General features: G+C 45.5%; 2 protein-coding genes across 5 annotated transcripts in view; one reads left to right on the top strand and one right to left on the bottom strand.

Moving 5' to 3' along the window:
* Positions 1–1,938: 1,938 nt before the first annotated feature.
* PLCXD1 (phosphatidylinositol specific phospholipase C X domain containing 1) lies at positions 1,939–13,589 on the bottom strand. 4 transcript variants are annotated; one of them, XM_061552310.1, is made up of 7 exons: positions 13,483–13,589; positions 8,224–8,394; positions 7,579–7,715; positions 5,383–5,511; positions 4,573–4,734; positions 4,113–4,296; positions 1,939–3,620 (listed from the first exon to the last, which is right to left on the bottom strand). In XM_061552310.1, the coding sequence occupies exons 2-7, from the start codon at positions 8,360–8,362 to the stop codon at positions 3,358–3,360; spliced, it is 1,014 nt and encodes a 337-aa protein (XP_061408294.1). In that variant the 5' UTR covers positions 8,363–8,394; positions 13,483–13,589; the 3' UTR covers positions 1,939–3,357. The 4 variants fall into 4 exon arrangements, with proteins under 4 accessions (XP_061408294.1, XP_061408292.1, XP_061408295.1 ...); XM_061552308.1 differs by lacking the exon at positions 13,483–13,589 and adding an exon at positions 10,307–10,491; XM_061552311.1 differs by lacking the exon at positions 13,483–13,589 and adding an exon at positions 10,307–10,491 and having other exon boundaries at positions 4,113–4,293.
* Positions 10,641–20,378, top strand: part of SCLT1 (sodium channel and clathrin linker 1) — a 21,499-nt gene continuing 11,761 nt past the window's right edge. Inside the window, 12 exon segments of the mRNA XM_061552306.1 lie at positions 10,641–10,701; positions 11,180–11,237; positions 12,550–12,617; positions 13,685–13,737; positions 13,898–13,970; positions 15,471–15,526; positions 16,141–16,162; positions 16,164–16,277; positions 16,826–16,948; positions 18,369–18,434; positions 18,553–18,623; positions 19,237–19,327. Coding sequence (XP_061408290.1) covers positions 11,201–11,237; positions 12,550–12,617; positions 13,685–13,737; positions 13,898–13,970; positions 15,471–15,526; positions 16,141–16,162; positions 16,164–16,277; positions 16,826–16,948; positions 18,369–18,434; positions 18,553–18,623; positions 19,237–19,327 — 774 coding nt within the window. The 5' untranslated portion in view covers positions 10,641–10,701; positions 11,180–11,200.

Below are 20,378 nucleotides of genomic sequence, written 5' to 3'. Positions count from 1 at the left end.
TGGTACCAAAATGCACATGTGATGGATAAATGCACGGTTGGCATATGCACATTACATTTCTGTGCAGTGATTTACAGAAAGTCCCCTTAAATAAATTTAAAGCTGATGCGGTAATCAAGTTTTTCTCCCTCAAACAAATAACGTTGCATTTTAGCTGTGTCACAGCTGGCTGCAGCTGGAGTCTCGCTGTTATAAAGGAGGATAAACCCATTTGGTAGGTGGTAGCTTCACTAAAGGGTTTAAGCTGCTTGCAACCACCACAAAAAAGAATTCCACAACAAGGGACGTACAATATGCATTTGGAATTTTAAAAAAACGTACAACGACCAGGCAGATTTAATAAAAGGAAAATCAAACCAGTGTGGTCCAATTATTTTATACCACAATTTTGCATGAAAGCAGTTGATCTGAAGTGACTGGGTTCTACTGTATACTGTTTTGTCATGATTGGAGGTTTTGGCACAGTGCAGCCAATAAACTGCAGGGAACCAGTTTTTTTTTAAGGACAATTTGTATTCTTTGAGCTTTTACATTTGTGGGTGCATACATGCATGATTGAAAAAGATCGACTGAGTGGTCATGCTTCTTATTACCCAAACTGTTAATGTAGCCTTGCCCATAAAGGCGTTTGAGTGCCTTTTCAAGTCTGGACTGCAGTTTAATTTGGATCATTGGAAGAGTCATTTATGCTTTAATACATGTCCTTAAAGTTCCTATCAGGATGTCCTGTGCTTGACGTTCTGAACTGGAGCCAACTCAATGGCAGTATCTTCCAATACGACTGGCTTCCAAGATATGGTCTTACCAACACAAACATGAGCTTGTTCATTCATATTTCACTATTTCAGTTTTTGGTAGCTTTAGAGCAGCAAAGGCAATGTACTGGGTAATCCAACGATCAAAAAATGGGCTGTGGTAAGCCAAGGTGAAGACTGCACTGAACACATTGTGCATTAAGCATACCGAGCAGTCTTTCAGTCTTTCCTTTCCATATAATCCAATACATTTTTTCACAGCCACCATTCGGAGAGTGCATTGTTTCACTTTCTCAATGGAAATCCTTGTTTGCAAGTCAAATTTGGCCTGATGGCCATTTTATGGATGATATTTTTGATGAAGTAATGGAGACACCATTGCATATAAATCTTCTTTATTCTGATTTGTTCAAGTTCGTTAATACAATTCCTAAATGATATAAAACAATTAATTTTCTACAGTTGCCAAGTTGTGCCAACCAATTGACACTCACCTTGTGCGTTGTCTTTTGTTACAAATTCATTGTCATGCCTGCCCAGGAATGTGCAGTATTATCAGACTTGAACATGCGGACAAATCTTCCATACATCATGCCTCTCGGTTAGTGTACATAAACAATACATTTCAATTTGGATAATCACTGGTGAAAATTCTTCTCAATTGTTCAATGCCTTGTTAATGCATTTCAGCTGTCATAATATGCTCTGAAATTATAAGATCGTCAAGTAGTATGTATCAGTAATTATGATAGGCAGTTTTATCCAGTTCAAATTAATCTTGCTTAACCAGATGAGCACTAACGAGACCAGGAAAGTCTCAAATGCAAAAGTCACCAGCGTAGCGATATGAATGTATAGCTGTGCAATGCAAAGGTTATGCCTTCAGGGTTTTTTTGAAAGTTGATTGTTTTTTTATTGATCTTCAAAAGTCACACTAAATTATACACTATCCGTGGCCGATTAGGTTTAAACAATTGATTTCGCACATTATCTTATCTACATGATTTAGACAATTGATAGCAATTTTATATTTGCGGACGATCTGTATGTCCTCAGTTGCAGTATGGTTTGTCGCAGGAAGAAGAGCATTTTCATTTTGCCCTTCAAATGTCTGTTCATGTTTCATCTTGTCCCCTATAATGCAAAGAGCAGGCTATATTCATGTTGTGCTCAGACAGAAAAAAGGCGTGCCATCAGTGCTTTTTATTTTTCATAGAATATAGATAATCATTTTTCAAAAATACAAAAATCATAACTGTACAAAAGCCCACCACTGTTTGAAAGCAACTTAAATCTTTCATTTAAACACTTCCAATCCATAATGTCCCCGAGTGATTAACACAAAAATGCGTCCCTGCACATGCGTGCTTAGAATACAAATGACTTGCATGCATTGCATGGAAATTCACTGCTACTCCCGGGAAAAGAAAAAATATATGATTCAATTATGCCTTTTTGGCTTCAGGGTGAGCTTGTTCAGCACACACAGCCAAACTGGCTCAAGTAGGTCGTTAACTGCAGGGGAAAATATCCACACAGTCGACATGCTGAAAATGCAGCCTGGTGTAGTCTCAATTATCTAACCGCTTGTACGCAGGAGATTGTCATTTCCAAGCACAATTATCTCATTGTTCAATGAATGCCACGATTCACTTTAAATTTAAAGCCACCCATAGTTCAGAAGTTTACAGTCCATCCTGTTATGCGAATTTTTCTAATGGCTCATCTCAGTCTCGCACCGATGGTAAAGTAACTTTTAAGATTTCACGCGATGGCAAAATGTCTTTAGCCTGTTATGTTGGTTCTAAAGAAAACTTGAGAACAGATCATTTTTGCTTAGTCTGGGTGGCATAAGACACTAATTAGTTTCCCAATTCCCCAGCAGCCTGTAACACAATCTCACAAATATTGCTGTTATGTTTTGGTTTCTGTTAATTCAAATACAGCAAATACAAGACTTAAATTTAGAAGAAAAAAAAGACAGATTCCTCTTATAGCCTTAACATACTGTTGGGGCAAGTGCTGTTAGCGAGCCTTTATGAAGGCCAGAATGGCCCATGAGGGGGTGGGTGGCCAGCACCATACCCAACCGTCTTTGTCTCCCCAAGGGCAATGTTTACACACTACACCGGGTACTCATGAGGCCGAATCGACCTAGGGGAGGCCCGGGACCGGTTCAGATAATAATCACTGGTGTTGGCCAATAGCGGGAATCGAACTGGGGTCGCTGAGGCTGTAGCGGAGCGTGCAAACCGCTGCGCCACCGGTAGAGTAGGCAGTATCACACATTCATTTGTTATTGGTCAGCAGGAATATTGCAGTGCAATCTTTCCATAATAAAAAAATGGTATCACACTATTGCCACTATACAGTAATCAGATGTTCCAACCACTGGGAATAATTTTACAAAAGAGTTCACATTCGCAATCATTAAATGTGAAATAACCTTGATACATCAGATATTCCCTTAACCAATCAAATTTGCAATCAGCTCTAATATAGCACTAATATAACTTGCCGAGAATGGATTCACAGCTGAACGGGTACACGAGAACACATTTTCGTACCGCTACAAATCGAGATTCCGACTGTCGCCGATGAACTACCGTAAAACCTTTGTGGCGTCGGGAACACGCTGCAAGAGTTTCCAATTGAGGGAAATAATGGTGGACACGACGTCGGGCACCGTGAAGTCTGTGCCAATCACGTTTACACAAGCGGGGGCGGCACCCGGAGTCTGCTGCACGAGCCACTCCATGACGGCAGGAAGCGCGCCCTCGGTTAACTGACGGATGGAGCCGCGCAGGTTCTCCATGATGTACCGCGAGTCTGGCGTCAGGTTCATGCCCGCCACAAAAAATCCATCTGCCACAAATAATTCACATGGATGCAGTCAAAAATGTCAAAAGCATGTACTGGTGCTCAAACAAGCATTCGGCAGAGCGCATATCAAATGATGATCCAGAGTCAAGTCGTGATAATTACATTTCTACGATAGGAATTAGCCTGTGTGATAACCACCATCATCTTTTACAAAGGAGGTAAATTATTTTATGGACCTGGAACACATGATGATGGGCCAAGTCGTCGGCAATCAGGATTTGAACTCGTAACCAGTGACTAGGCATTTGCCGCGCTCCCACAGCGCCACCCAACCGACATCAATGTGCATTGCAGCATATTTTAATATTCGTGTATCAATTTATAGCGACGCGACACCACCTTCGTTCGGGCTTTTATTGAGGTGGTGGCAGCGTGCTCCTGTAAGTTATTTTCGGATTGCTCTGCACCACGCAGTCCTGTACTGCCCATGTAGTCGTCTGGACCCCCCCCCTCTCTCCCCTGTGTGTGGCTCACCCCTCCGTCCCAGCTGCAGCTCCCGGTTGAGGTATTCCAGTAGCTTCTTGATGTCCGTCGTGTCTCCCCATAGGTACGGAATGTTGTGCCACAGTTGCTCGTGCAGAGACACGCTGTCCCGGTTGTCGTAGAAAACTATCACCTGGTATCCGGCGCTCCACATCCAGCGAAGGGTCACCTGCTGCTTTAATAGGGGGAATGGTGATAGGGTTGACATTAAACTTTTTTTTTTTCAATGAGAACTCAGACGTTCACGTATGCCATCAATACAAATGTCACGATCCTTTATTTATACCGCACTTCCAATGCCGTGCACCGAGAATTATCGTAAATAATGAAAGCTCCATCAATCCGCTGCTAGGCGAGGCTTCCCCACGCTGTGGCGGTCATAGGGATAGTTTCGATCATACACGTCGTCTAACTAGCGGTGAACTCTCAGGGATGGCCTGCGCCTCAACACCTGCTCTTGCCGTGGGCACAGCTTGGAGCCGAAGGTGGCCTTCAAGGCAGCGATGAGCATCTCGTGCATCTGGCTGTTGACGTCGTAGAATGCAGCGCAGTCGAGGAGCAGCACTTCGCGTGGGTGAGCGTTGAGCCATTCGCGTATCTCACTCAGACTGTCCTGGGAGGGCAAGAGGCGGTATCGGGTTGGAGGGGGGGGGGGGGGGTTTCTTCACCGATTAAAGAACGCTTCATCGAGTCTCAAGACTTGCAGCAAAGTCCCATGTTGTAAGATGTGGACAAGTCTTTACTCCAAAGGTTTGAATGTTCAAGCAAAGGCATATACAGGGACAGAACTCGAAAATTTACTACACATTTAACTAACAACCTCCTTCCTATCCTGTCATCTGTTGGGCATCTCCCATCTTGATAGGCTGGGAATCGCATACAAAGACCTTTATCTTTATATACGGATGATTATGGCAAGTGCTGTTTGTGAGCAGTTATCGCACGAGGTGGTTGGTATGGCCAACACGACACAGACACATTTGTCCTCCCCCAGTGCTGCTGTTTACACACTGCCACGTACACAGTATTCATTTAGGCAGAGTCAACCTCGCGAAGTCAAGGGACCAGTTCAGATAATCACCACTGGTGTTACCTGTGCTAACCATTGGACTACTGCTCCCCATAAGTCACGCACACACACACGTCTATGTTGGCATGAACCAACAAAACTGACTCCAAGGCTAGGGGACTACAGGTGTATGCCTCCACAACCGGCAGCTCCATCTCATTTGCACACACAGCAACAGAACTCCTTCCACACCTGCACGGTGAGCGTGGTGTAGAACCCGTGAGTGTAGCGCAGAATCTCCGCGGGGTCCTTCTGGTAATGCGCGATCCGCAAGTCGAAGTAGCGCACCCCGATGTCGAGCTGCCCGCTCACACCGAAGTCCTGCGCAAGGGCGATAAACAGTCAGGGTTCAAGTCCCGGATCTCCGCACAGTCCTGTCAACCGGCACCATTCCTGGCGGTCCAGGTGACGACCGCCTTCTTACACATCATCGTGTGTCCGTGAGCAGCTTCTATCGAGCGATGCCATTGCAACGCCACAAAATTAAATGGCAAAATTGGAAACGTTCTACATCGTTTTCATGGGCAATTACTGAAGTGCATGTTGGAATTTAAGACTTTTGAGCACTTTGGAAATGCCTTTTGTTTCAGCCAGCTAACCTAACGCACCCTAACAAGACAAAGGATGTAGGAGTTGTTGAAATAAGACGGCATACCCACATATTTATTTATTATACTGGTAAAGTTCATTTCAAGCAAGCAAACAAGCAGGCTTTTATAAGTGCACACCACTCAAATGAATGAGGACCAGTGAGTACATGTGGAATTTCTAAAATATATCAGGGACGTAAAAAAAGGGGAAGATTGGCTCCTCACACTTGTTTGAATGTGAAGATAATTAGCCTTTCTTTATCATTACTTTGTTAATGGAATGTCAGCCAATGCAAGTAATTAGACTTATAGAGGGTGACGAATGGGAGATGGAATCTGCGTGCTTTAAGCAGCTGCGCCAGGACTCAAACTGAGGCCGTCGGCACGGAGAGAGGCTTCAAACTCAACGACTGCCCTGGGACTCGTTGGTGAATGGAACCCGGCCTCCCCTGAAAAACCTCTGGGGAGGTCCTTTTTGAAGGGCCCTCACCCCAGATATCTGGCTGCCCTGGTTGTCTCTGGGACTCGTTAGTGCTGCATTCATTGTCCAAGGGGGCTCATTGTTGCTGGTGCGGATCCCTGGTTGCTTCGTGACAGGCTGTACCACGGAATTGCTGCATCTCGCCTCTCCCACGTTTACCTCCCTCGACCCCCCCACATCCTTTCTATGTTGACAGTAGTTTTTCACATTTGTGAAGTGCCTTGAGAAGCAATTGCATTTATATACGACTAGCTTTACTACCCGGCTTCGCCCAGGACTTGGATTCACCACGCCCCGCCGCCTTTGTCTCCCCAGTGCCGATGTTCACACCACAGCAGTTACTAGTTTGAGGCCGAGTCGACCTAGGGGAGGCCCAGGACCGGTTAAAATAATCGTCACCGGTGGTGGCCGTGAGCAGGAATCGAACTCGGGTCGCCGGGTTCGTAGCGCAGCGCGCAAATCGCTATGCAGTCGCTGCCCCCCAGACACAGGATAAAGACAAAGATCCCCCGTGTAGCCTGTGAGACTGTAAGGAGCAAGTGCTGTTAGCGAGCACCTATGAAGGCCGGCACAGCACACGAGGGGGGAGGGTGGCCAGCACCACGCTCGGCCGCCTTTGTCTCCCCAGTGGCGATGTTCACACACCACTCCAGTTACTCGTTTGAGGCTGAGTCGACCTAGGGGAGGCCCAGGACCGTTTCAAATAATCGTCACCGGTGGTGGCCGTGAGCAGGAATCAAACTCGGGTCGCCGGGTTCGTAGCGCAGTGTGCTAAGCACTACACTACAGCTCCCCACACATGCGCGCGTCCATAGGTACACATACACGTGCTTGCTGCAGACAACTTTCAGGGTGCGTACGGCAGTAAACAACTGAAATAATAAAGAAATGCTGCGCGAAGAACGCCTTAGACCTGCAACACATTTGTATGGCACTTTACCCACGGAGGGTTGGGGGGGGGGGGGGTGCGTGACATCAGCAGGCACACTGCGCGACGCTTCCGCACACGGGTCACATGACAGATGTGACGTTACAGCCCACTTGCCGTGCAAAATATATGCATAATTGCGCCCCCCCCTCCCCCCAAAAAATACAAAAGTCTATTTTTATAATTGTTTCATGGTGTACAGTCTGAAAAGTACCCACATGGCAAATTTCAAGTTTGTTGCATGTCTGGAAGTATGCTAAACATTTTGAACAGACACACATATTCACTAATTTCCCTTTTATATATGTAGATATACATTTAAAATGCTGTTCATTGGACCACGAGTGGCTGGCTAAGCCGGTTTGCATGGGCAAGCGGCGAGCACTCACTTGCGTGTAGCTGTAGCTGTAGATGATGGGGCGCGCGATGCAGGGAATCACTTGCAAGAGCGTGTGCAAGATCTGTGGCTGAGATGGCTCAAGTGACGATGTTGCATCCAGGTCGAAGGTCATGGTGTCGTGGCTGCCTGCCGACAGACGTAGCCACACTTTTAGGATGAAGTCCAGGAGTAGACTGGGAGGTGTGAGTGCTTCAGCAACAGGGCTGTTCCCTCCACACAGTGTCTTCTTCAACCCCCAACTGACTTTACATAACATTTATTAAATAAGGCTTGAAGTGAACCTCCATTCTAAACATTTTCTGAATCAGCATTGAAATCATTCTTAGACAGGCATATTACCGCACTTTTAAAAAAAGTCTTGGTTACGGACTCAAAAAAATTCTCCTACCTGTAAAAATGAGAAAATAAACAAATAATATCATGGATACTGTACACCACAATGGGTATGATGTTACAAGTGGTGGGTACACCCACCTCTTCCAAGATGTCTGGCCAGTGTGGAAGAGTAGGCCAACATATCCTCCGTCGTGTGGAGGCACCTTCCTCAAGCAGGCTAGTGTGAGAGCAAGCACAACGCAGGGCCCACTGCAACCTTTAACCTCACCGTCATTGCCGTGCTCAACGATTCGTTTACCTGGGATGGCGAGGTGACACAGGGGGATATCCCAGAGAGCTTCAGGCAGCCCCGCCATCCAGTCGCTGTTTGGGATCCGTCGAGTTGCCTTGACCAGGGCGAGGTCTTCCTCCAACACGTCTACAGTACAAGTGCTCATCTCGCCAGAGGTCAGCTAACAGGGGTCGTTCTCTAAAACAACAGCAGCGACAGTCTTAAAGACATCAACAATGCCCAACCACCGCTTCTTACATACAAGACTTTGTATGTACTTGTGTGTTGAACTTCTTTCGCACCGCACGTAGCCAACTGTTCTGATCTATACCGATTTAACCCTTGGGGCTAAAAAGCAGTCGCTCTTTGGTCAAACGAGGTACTGGAGACGGAATTTTCGTTCACGCTATATATAGCACGACGCAGTGACATTTGACAAATGACTCGGTTCGTTCAGAGTCAATTATTCGTTGCAACGCCAGCCTGGTTTCAACTACGACCGCAATCGAGCCCGGTGTTTGTTAGCAGGGACAACATTCTCATCAGCTGGTTCTCGGTCTAGGCGGTCAAACGAGCCGCGCGTATCGTGCATTCGTTGGGCTTTTATTTTATTTCCAGCACCGGGCATATATACTTTAAACCAAACCCGAGCCCTCTTCACAGTGCAACGGAGCCAACTAATTGTCTGGCTCGACGCCCACCTTCAACAAATCCGCATTAAACCAGGGCGGTGAAGTATGGTCAAAGAACCCCTCGGCGTGGGGAGGGACTAATCTAGCGGCGGGATCACCGCATTAAAGACCCCCCCCCGCCGCCTCGACAAAGGTGTTTCATGCAGATCAGATCGCAAACGCGTGGTCATTAAAATCACCGCAAATGCAAACACATTTACACCACATTACGACGCAGACGTTGCCCGTTTAAATAGACAGAGTTGCGGAAGAGCGTTGTAAAAGTTCCCCGTTAAAGGTTTAAATACACAACACGGCGAGGTAGGCGTTACAGTCCCCATTAAAAAGTGTTGACATGGACACGATGCGCGCGCGTGTGTGTGTGGGCGTATTGCCAACGCCGGTGCTGCGCTAGTCGTTTCAAAGAAAGACTGTACACCGAGCAATGTCATTTGTCGCACAGATCTGCACAGACGAATTCCATCCCCCACCCCCACGCACACGCCTCCTCGTTGCGCTTGTTTGGATTTAAAACTCTTAAAACTCATTATCCCCGAGAAGCCGGGATAAAGGACAATACGCGGGGATTATTATAAAACTACTGGGGAATTTTTTCTTATATTACCAGGTCCTTAAGGCACATACTCTTAGTTGTTTCGGTAAAGTCACGTAGGTAAAAATGAAATAAAAATTAAAATAAAACAATAAAATCACAACGTTTCGGAGGCAACACAAGTCTCCGTCATCAGGTGGGACCGTCACAGCCTTAAGGCACACTTAACTATAAAGTTATTTGTTAGATGCGACCTGGCCACAAATGATAGCTCAAGCAAGTGGCGTGCCATGTGAACATTTATAGCAGCCAAATACTCTAAACGCGCGATTCTAATTCTAAATGTGTTAAATGGAAAAACCAGGGTGGGGATCGAACCCAGGCTCGCCTACATACCAGGCGAACTAATTGACATCACGCTAACATGGCGCCCCTAATAAGGTTAGTAGTCCACGAGACCTCTACTGCTGGATGAACGCCTCAAGCCGTAGGCATTTCCCACGACCCCACAACGTAACAATGCAGCGAGCACCTGCACGCGAGCAATCTCCTCGATCGACGAACCCTACAGTGCGTGTTCTCTCCTTTGGCTGCCACTCCGTCGTAAATCACGACCCCCGGCTATCAATCTTCTACTTCCGTGTCCTGCCCATGATGTATGCACTTCAATCCATGCGTTCCTCTTCCCGTCTCAGTTTAATTCCAAGAACATCCTCATGCTTCGTCGCGCACATTTCAGCGCCTTACTTTGCTCATGACGGTTGTGAACAATGTAACCGGTCACGCACACAAATTGATGGACCTTCAAAATATAAATCGAAACAATAACAGTAATACTGGGACGCTTCAACAGAGCACGCTTTAAAAAAAACCAGAGGCTAATTACCTCGCCGCGTTGTCTCGACAGCTTGGCGTGCGATCTGTCGTCGTATACTTTGCTGCTTAACTGCTTCCGTTGGAAATCGTCCAACAATTAACTTCCTCGCTCCAGGCTCACCCCCCTGCTGTATTTTTATACGCGCGGTGGCAGCGGCGGCCGCTCCGCCCACGTGGCGGCGGCAGCGGCGGCTCCACCCACGTGGCGGGCGGGGGGGGGGACGGCACCCGGAAGTCGGCGCCGCGCGTCACTCAAATCGCGGCCGTCCGATTGGTCGCCGCGTGCCCGCTTGAGCCCGGCGCGCCGCGCTCCCATTGGTCCGCGAGCTCGCGGGGCGGGGCTACTCGAGCGGTGAATTGAAGCGGGAGAGACGCTTACGTGAGGCGATGCCGGTGTGGCTTTCGGTATTTTTTGTTGTTGTTGTTGTTAAGCGTAAGTAGTTTTAAGTGAAGGGGACGTTTACGTGAGGGGGTGCCAGTGTTGCTATCGGTATTTTTGTTGTTAAGCGTAAATGGTTTTACGTGAGGGAGACGTTTACGTGAGGGGATGCTAGTGTTGCTTTCGGTATTTTTGTTGTTCAGCGTAAATAGTTTTACGTGAGGGGGTACCGGTGTTGCTATCGGTATTTTATTGTTAAGCGTAAATTGTTTTCTTTTTTTAAGGAAATAATTTCCAGCCGTCGGGTTCTCTCTCCGTAATTTGTCCTCTGTTCGATTGTTTTATTTGCGTCGTTAGTCGAGACGGGAGTGAGTCAATTGACACCAGGCCGCACCCACCGGTAGTCGCGGTTTGCACGTGAAGTTAACACCCTCAATGTGAACGTCCACGTGTACACCGTCGATGGCTCGTGATTTGTCGTCGATATGATTTGCCGTTTGGCAGTGAATCCACGGATCGCGAGCGATGAGCGCGGAGGAGGCGGCGTTCCTGAGGCAGCAGGGTGAGCAGCCGTGTTGCCATGGCGACGCAAGCGGCGTCACGCGATTTCCCTTGCACATCCATCATCATCATTATTATAACAACAACTATTATAGATATTCTTGGTTCTTTCGGTTATAAGTCACGTAGAAGGGAAATAATAAAATAATGCAAATATAAAACAATAAAATTCTCACGGCGTCGCGAGATTTCCCTTCCACATCCATCATTATTATAACAACTATTATAGATATTATTGGTTCTTTCGGTAAAGTCACGTAGAAGGGAAATAATAAAATAATGCAAATATAAAACAATACAATTTTCACGAGGGAAATAATAAAATAATGCTAATATTAAACAATAAAATTTTCACGACGTTTCGACTGCAACACAAGCAATCGTCATCAGTGGTCTGGTGTTCATCAAATTCTTGATTGAGCCAATGTGAGAACCCATTGAGGCTGCGTGTGGTTTACACAAGCGACAATAATAAATTACAGCCATTTGTTAATCCACTGATTAATAAAGGCCTGTCCACACTGCCGGTCATGAGAGCTGTTGACCATATGTCACCACGATGATTATTGCCGATTGGTAAAGGGGGAACCCCAGGACCGGTTCATACATCACTTGCCACTGATGCTACCCGTGAGGAATCAAACTCAAGGTTTCCGTGTTCAGTGCAGTGCAGAGGTCGCAACCGGGTACCCGATACCCGTACCCTACCCGATACCCGGCTACCCGTACCCGGCCGGGTACGGGTACCCATTTACGACCCTGGTGCGGCCGGGTACGGGTAGGCCGTGAGTCACTGGTGAGTCACCGTTTGTCACTCATTTCCCAACGTCTTGTCTCTTCTCGCAATTCAAGTTCCTAGAATCAACCCACCCGCGCCTGCAACCTGGCTTCATCCCAGAGGTCGCCATCAGATACCCGTACCCTACCCGATACCCGGCCGGGTACGGGTAGTCGGGTATCGGGTGGGTACGGGTACGGGTACCCGTTTGCGACCCTGGTGCGGCCGGGTACGGGTAAGGAATCACAACCCGTTTGCGACCTCTGGTGCAGTGTACTATCCGCTGTGCCACCCAATATACAATGCATTTGCATTACAGCATTATCATTCAACCCAGGGTAAACCCATGGAGAAGGCTTGCATATATGCACAAGGGACAGCTGGTGCAATTGTTCCTACAAATGCCTATATGTCGTGCTAAACAGTAATAGTTCTTTATTTTGGGAGCCCAATAAGAGACTGTGTGTGGCTCTTGCATGAGGCAGATCCAGAATTATACGAATAACTAAATGTGATGCGGTGGTCTCGTGTCCAGTGCAACGGCTCAACACAGTTCTCAATCGGTACCAGGTCAAGTACTTGGCCCCACCTGCCTCCACACCGGTACGTGCTGCAAGTTTCCACATGCTGGCTGCTCACTCGAGCGAATAAATACACTTTTCTCAGTCTATAGGCTTAATTTATTTCACACATAGTTTGCACAGGCAGTGCATATTTAGTATGTGTTCATCTAAAATACTAGCACACAACACGATGTAACTAACCCATTATACAGGGTGTTTCAAAAAGATAGGACCCGATTTGAAATCGCTATATCTCTGCAACCACGAACCGCCCATGAATGAAACTCTTACCACTTGAAAGGGCGGGTATAGAGAGGGCGGGGCATAGAGTTTTAAATGATTACCGCTAGATGCCTCTCTCAGCGCACTAACAGCCCCTAGCCTCAGTCATTCGCAAGACACACTGCCTCAACATTGGATAGGTCGCACGAGACCCCAAGACTTGGCGCTACAATGGCCCCCAAGATCCCCAGACATCACACCCTGCGACTTTTTCTTGTAGGGATTCGTCAAAGACCGTTATTTTGTGCCGCCATTAGCGACTAATCTGGATGACATCAAAAACAGAATGACGGCAGCGGTGACTTCAGTGGAAGAAGACACTTTGAGAGGCGTTTGGGACGAATTCAATTATAGTCTCAATGTTGTCCGTACAACAGGTGGAGGGCACATAGAGCATTTATAAAATGGTTAGTAAAACTTGATAACTCATTCAACCGTTTGTGACTTTTTGTGTAATTGTAACATGTTGCCATCGTGAAATATACTGCTTTGAAATTGGGTCCATCGTTTTGAAACACCCTGTAATTTAATCTGAGAGCTAATTTGTTGATAAGCAGCTGTATTCACTATTACTGTATGTAATTAGAGTAAGAAAACAAATGTCAAAGCATGAAATATCATACCTGCTTGAAAGGTGCTCCTGACTGACTGTCCGTGCATCCAGTTGCAGACTGGGCAGTGTAATTTTTTCAACGTGATTTTTGTAATCTGCTTTTTGAATGTATTTATGAACTTAACCTCCAGCACCTGAACCAGCACCTAATATACATTTGCTCTGTTGATAAAGCTGAATAAATAAACACAAATTTCAACATGGTTGTCCAGGCAGGAGTCTTTGGTGAGGGGGACCCACCAGCCCCATGGCTGACGGACAAAAGGTGAGCATATTTACACATTCGCGGCCGGTTTGAGCATTAACGGCAAATTTCAGAAGGCGAAGAAGCAAACAGTAATTCCCAGGCTTGGTCAGTGTGGCAATTCATTGCACAGTTTGTTGACCGTCCGTTTGAGCCAAAATATTTGTACTTCTCACGACAGCCTGCTCGCACCCCTCATGGCCGAATACGACCGCCACTTGGAGGAAATGGAAGGGCAGCTCCGCAACTACCAGGTGGGTGGCAATGGACCCATCCTGCATCAAACTCACAGCACAAGACCTGTCTTCTAACACGGCAACATATTTGTTTTATATCAACAAACAGCATGCAACGTCTTTATAAATAGTTTATTCTTAAGCCGTGTAATAAATAAAAAAATATTTAATACATTGTAATAAATCAGCCACTGTTGAATGGTGGCCTATCCAAGTTTTTGCCTTTCATGGTGTCATAATGCAACGATCCAGCTTCACTATATGAGTTTATCTCATCCCTGCATCTCATGGAAGTTATCCTCTTGGACTCATTCCCTCCTTTAGCTGCCACTTTCCTCACTCTCAATCATTGCCCATCATCCCTTTTTAGCCATGCTTCCTGCCTAAGAGCATTTATTTTTCTTGACAGTCAGTGTGATGTTGATGCATCTCTTCGTGCTTCTTTGTGCACTTTTCAGATTTTGTTCCATATTCTTTATCTGTTTGTATATATGATGAGACCATAACCTTGTTACACGTGAGAACCCGGTTTAATCATGGATAGATTTAACCTTGATTCGAAACTTGATTTGAATCTTGCATCTCAGCAATGCCAGCTCATTGCTTTGACTTGGCATTAGAAACAGTCACCAGGCCACCTAAGAATCAATAAAAAATATTGACAGCTCCAATGTTGCCAACTTAGAGGTGTGCCTGGCTGTGCCCTCACCTGCTGCTCCTATTTGCAGTTACTTGGCTGCTGAGACTGCTGGGGAAACTGTAATTTACTGCATATTGCCCTGATGGTTGTGTGTGTAATGTGCAAGTATATAATGCATTTTATTGGCTCATAGAGCACTCTGTGGTTTAAAGTTAGCGCTGTTTTGGGGGGGGGGAGAAAATAATGGAGCGGTGCTTAGATACGCCATAGCATTTAGCTTGCAGCGGAAGGTGTTCATGGCAGATCGATTGGCGAATGTGCTCATTGTTCCGTCACATCGTCAAAGCATGTCTCATAAAATCTTCACTATTTTAAAAGCTCGTGAAGTAACCACACTTCGTTGCTGAGCCCACTCCACATTACATTATGCAGCTAATCTTTGTTTATATTTAATGCTAATTCTTTGCAGTACTGTTATCAGGACTTGCGTGCGAATAAATGTATGTATGGCTTTAAGTACACCGGGTATAAAACCTAGTGGCTCCTGCCAAAACCACTATATTTTGGCTGCTTTGATTTATTATTTTATATAACTTTGTGCTGTTTTCTTTGAGGCTTATTGTTGTCAGCCCAGTGAAGCATGACCGCCTTGACGCTTATTTTGAATGTTTGAGCCGGCAGCAAAAACACTTTTTGTGGCCATATCGCCCCCACATAGTCTTGGTGTCACTAATGTGAGAGGACCCTTGAAATGCCTTTTGTGGGCAGCTCCTCTAAAGCCTGCAACCGTGGGTCGGCTCTTACTAGAGACCCGCACCAGTGCTGTTGTGTACGATAAGAGAGGGTCTCTTTTCAAATGTGTGCCTCTCCTGTCTCAGAGCCTGATGGGCGAGATGAAGCTCAAGATGGATAGAGTGGTGGTGGAAAACGAGAGGTGGGACAACTTGTTTATAAAATGTAAAAATATGACGGTGATTCTAATTCACCTAAACAGTAACTGTTCAGCCAATCATTTTGCGAACCGAATGCATCCAGGTTACTTTCGGCATATGTAAAATCACCTTCTTCTTGAGTGCAAACTGTATTTTAGTTTTGATGTATGAGACCACCATAGCACAATGTACAATAGATGGTTACTCTGGACACGAAGTTTAAGGAGGTCTAATTTTAAATTTCCTTACGCTCTCCAAACCAAGGTTGACATCGTTAATGCATTATAGCTGTCTGTCTGTATCCATCTGTCTGTAAGGAGGAAGCACGGTAACGGTCGTAAAGATAAACCATCATGAACAAAAGGCTCCTATAAAGTTGTGTTGCTATTAGAGACGTATCCTAGGGAAAACCAGGAAATTTATCAAAAGGGTTATTCATACCCTCTGGGACCTGTTGTATCATCGTAGCCTGCGGATGTATTGTTTCTTGCATGCATGGTCTGAGAGAGATCATTATTTGAGCTAATTAAATACTTGCGAGGACAAATGCATCTTAGAAAGTGATACAAAATCCATATACATGCATGATTTTCTTCCTTGTTTATCTTCTCTATAGGCTGCATGCGGAGCTGAGGAAGAAGTGTTGAAACACAGCTGGATGGTGCGGCCACAAGTCTGGGTGTGCTCACTTCTGACCTTACAGAAGAGGACATGGCCAGAAACCTGCAGGAGCAGGTCCAGTTAGCCAATCAGGTGAGAACAGCATGCATGACGACGCATTCTTGCACAAACCCTGTTGTGTACAAATACAGCGACTTTATGTGGATAAACACAATCTTTGTCGCTGTGTGTTTGTGTGTGAGCATCTTGTGTGTGTTAGTCCATGCTGTGCGCAATCGCTCCTGCTTGATTGCCACTGCGCATTGGAACACTTTCCACTTGGCACATGGGGCATTGGTAGGCCTGTTATGATTCATCCTGTCCATGATTCAATTAATTGTTGCAATTCAATAAGAATGAGACCCTCTGCACACTATGTAGGTCATGGGGAATATTTGACCATACTTCACCACACTGATCACTGCAGGTGTTCTGCAGGAGGTAGCCAGTACTGATTCGGATATCAATTGCCACTGATGTTAGCCGTAACTAGGAATTTAGCTCAGTCTTTGGGTTCATCGCGCAGCACGCTAACCACTGCGTCACCGCTAATACAGTTGTATAATAATCATTAAATGCCTTTGGCTTACATGTACTTCCCTCCCTCGCACCTACCCCATGACCACCGCTGCGCTCGGCAGGAGAAGGAGCAGGCGCTTCAGATGTGGCGCATAACCACGGAGGAGCTGGAGCAACTGAATGAGCTCTACCAGGAGCACGTGGGCGACGCTCAGCTACACCTGCAGGAGCGGCAACACTACAAGGTTCCTCCTCTCGCTGTCCGGGAGCTGGCAACAGAACCACCAGCAGCTGCAGCCACTGTTATTAACTTCCTTTAGTCTAGTCTGCACTTCAGCTGCAACATATAGACATTAAGCAATCTAATGTCACGTGCTCATGTGCATTGTAAAACATATGCTTATAAATAATGGCTTTGATACCGGGTTTTTCAACAGGCCCTTGGAGTGGTCTACCAAGCTATGGTCCGCTGACAGACATGGCGTGCCAGAACAAAGAGAGAAAAATTAGTGAGATGACGGAGAGAGGGTGATAAACAGGCAAGCTGTAGGAAAGATATAACGAATTGTATGATGAAAGAGAGTAAACAAGCGAGAGACAGATAAGAGACTTTGAGATAAGAAGTACACATAACGTCATGTGACATAACATTTGTCCACTTGACCTATGTTGTCATGTGGCCCTCCAGAACACATGCATAGTGTCACATTATTATATAGCCTGCTGGAAAATATAGTTGAAGAACCTACCTTTAATCAAGGTTAGGTCTCTTTCACTCTGGCAACACATACATACCCACCTCCTAGGTTAGTAAACAACCAGTGAACAACACGCATTGGTATGTTTACAAAGGATCAGAGTTCACTTCTGTTCTCTTTATCTTGTGAGAACCTATTGAGACGACTATGTTGTAAAGAAACTTTGTGTTCTCTTTGTTTTCTTTATGTTGCTGAAGTACTGTTGGTACATTATCGCCAACATTTGTTCCCCACTGATACTCTTTTACACGTTTTCGAGCGTGCTGTCCATACATTTCTATTGCGACCCCTTAAAAAATCTCCAGCCCAGGTTTTTGTCTGGTGTTAAGCTCAGGATTTGGATTACCATGATCAAAGTTACGCTTTCCCCTTTACATATTCAATACCCTGTTCTCCAGTGAACACTTACGAATACATCGACACCCAGACATAACTTAGGTTTGTCACAGGGGCTTATGCAAGAGCTTAAATACATAATTAAGGCCCGAAGGGAAGTCTAAAATTGGGAAGAGGATTTGAAAGTTAAGCCCATATGACTTTTGGGAGCCCGAGGCTAGAGTTTTGATTTTCTAATGAATTTAAACACTTTTCCAGAGTACTCATGGCTCACTTGAAGTATATCATTCTGATGATATCTTTCAGGTATTTTCCATTATTAAAAGTAGTAAAGGATATGGGCAGTGTTTGATGGGCTGCACAGTATTCCTTTGAGCAGCATTTTCCACAAGGGAAAAATAGTTGGAAATAATAAAAGTTTAAAGGTCAAGGTTTATGATGTAAAACTTTTGGCACCCTGATTCTATCCGCTGATGCTGCTGCTGTGCAATATTTATGATGCAGTCTTGCTGCTGACACATGTCTTCCTTAAAACGAACAACAAGCCCTGTCTGTGTGTGTCCTCCTGCAGGAGCATCTGACAGAGGTGCAGCAGTTTTCCCAGCAGCTGCAAGTCGCTAAACAGAGGCTAGAAGCGGTGAGAAAAACACAAGTCACCGACGGGCATGTTGGTTTTCAATAACTTTGTTTGACGAATATCTTTGAAATGTAACGGGGAATATCTAATTTTGGGTGACTGTACTGTGTCATTGCAGAGCAACCAGCAGCTGGCGAAAACACTCGGGGACCAAAACGTGGAGCTGAATCAGCTGCGCATTCAGCTCCGGTATGGTCGACTCTGGCGTGCTGCATCTGGCCTCGCTCCACTCTGTTTTGCTTCATCCTGCTTCATGCTCACCCTACTCCGATGCATTCTCTCTATCCACCCTGCTGTGTTGCACCCTTCCACCCTCTTGTACACCATCCTGCCTCGGCCCACCTTTTATAGCTTCGCCCCGTTTGTCTTGTCTTGTCCTGCTGTGCTGCATTCTGCTTCAGTGCACAACCCCGTCTCCCACTGTAACCTGTGTCACACTGCTATGCGTCACTTTTATTCCATGAACATTTATCTAAGGCATTCATTTGAAAAAGTAAATTAATGTAGAGAAACAAAAAATATGTAAGTTGTAACAATGGTCATACATTTGAACACAGTACAATAATTCAATTCATGTGAAATTCAGTCAGAGTAATTGCTTTTGTTTGTGTTTTCATTTGCTTCAGACATATTTACATTCACGTTTGCACATCAGTGGTGTATAATCTGTAAAGTAAAATTCGATGGAGATGTCAGAGACGGTGGATTGGAAGACAGCCCTAAGGCTCCGATGTGCCGTACCCAATGCCATCACCACCACTGCCCTTTTATGGTGCCCACTCTGTATCACCCACATGTGTAGGCAGGCCAAGATGGAGCTGCGCACGTCCGATGCTAAGTCTGAGGAGCTGGGCAGGGCAATGCAGAGTCTTCGCGAGGAGCTGCTGAAGAAAGTCAGTACAGTCATGCAATGCTTGTTTCTTACATACACGGTACAACTAATCCATACATGCACGTATATCCCTTTTTTGTCAATCCACTATTGGATGTAGGGGCTATTTGATCATGTTCACCATGCTGATCAGTACAGGTTGGTGAAGGTGGGGGGGGGAGCATAGACATTGTACAGTACAACGATTGATTTAGGTGCACTGCCATCTGCTGCTCACAATGTAACCACACCATACAATTTCCAAAACATATTTTGACATTCAATAATTTAGGAAAACCTCCACGAGTTCAAAGACGCATTCACATTAGAATTTTTGACAAACGCTATTTTATATTTTTTAATGGGATCGGAAACTGGAGTTCCCAAAGAAAACCCATACATTAAATAACTACAGGCTCACACACTAATTTGCTGTACTGCCATCTCCTGGCCACCTCAGACCAGTGGACTTGGAGTCGCACTGTGCCGGATGACAGGCATGGACTTTCTCCTGGCATATATGGGTTTTTAACGTGTCTGAATGCGACCCCATCTCAAATTATATTCCAACAGGGGGTCCATATGCATTTGGGAGCTATAGTAAGTGGAACATGTTTCAAGATGGGAGGTGGAGGAGATAGTAGGCTACAGGGATAAGATGGAAAGCCAACGAGGGTAAAGGCGAGAATAAAGATGCTTCACCGAGTGAGACACTCGTAGTCAGTGGAGGAGAGGAGTGTTCAGCCTGGACTTGTTCAGAGAAAGGAAGTTGGCAGTGCAGTAGGTCAGGCAGAATAAGTACCAGATAACAAAACTTCCATTAAGCAGTGTACGTAACATTGCAGTGTACGTACATAGTATTACTACTGTTATAATAAACATAATAAGGTTTATTATTCATCTGTGAATCCTCAGTGAGCCTCAGTGTTTTTGCCTGGATTTTTGTTGTTGTCAAACAGCAACCTTTATGTTTGTGCGTTTTTCAGCTAATTCTACCTCGATTATCTGGAATTTCCTTGCTTTAAAAGCAGGCTGCCTATTATTTACAGTTTTTTTTTTAAATGAGGTGTCTT

This window comes from Lethenteron reissneri, chromosome 16, assembly GCF_015708825.2.
Source record: "Lethenteron reissneri isolate LAM-NWPU_2019-01 chromosome 16, ASM1570882v1, whole genome shotgun sequence".
NCBI lineage: Eukaryota > Metazoa > Chordata > Hyperoartia > Petromyzontiformes > Petromyzontidae > Lethenteron > Lethenteron reissneri.
This window is presented reverse-complemented; position numbering and strand designations above follow the sequence as displayed.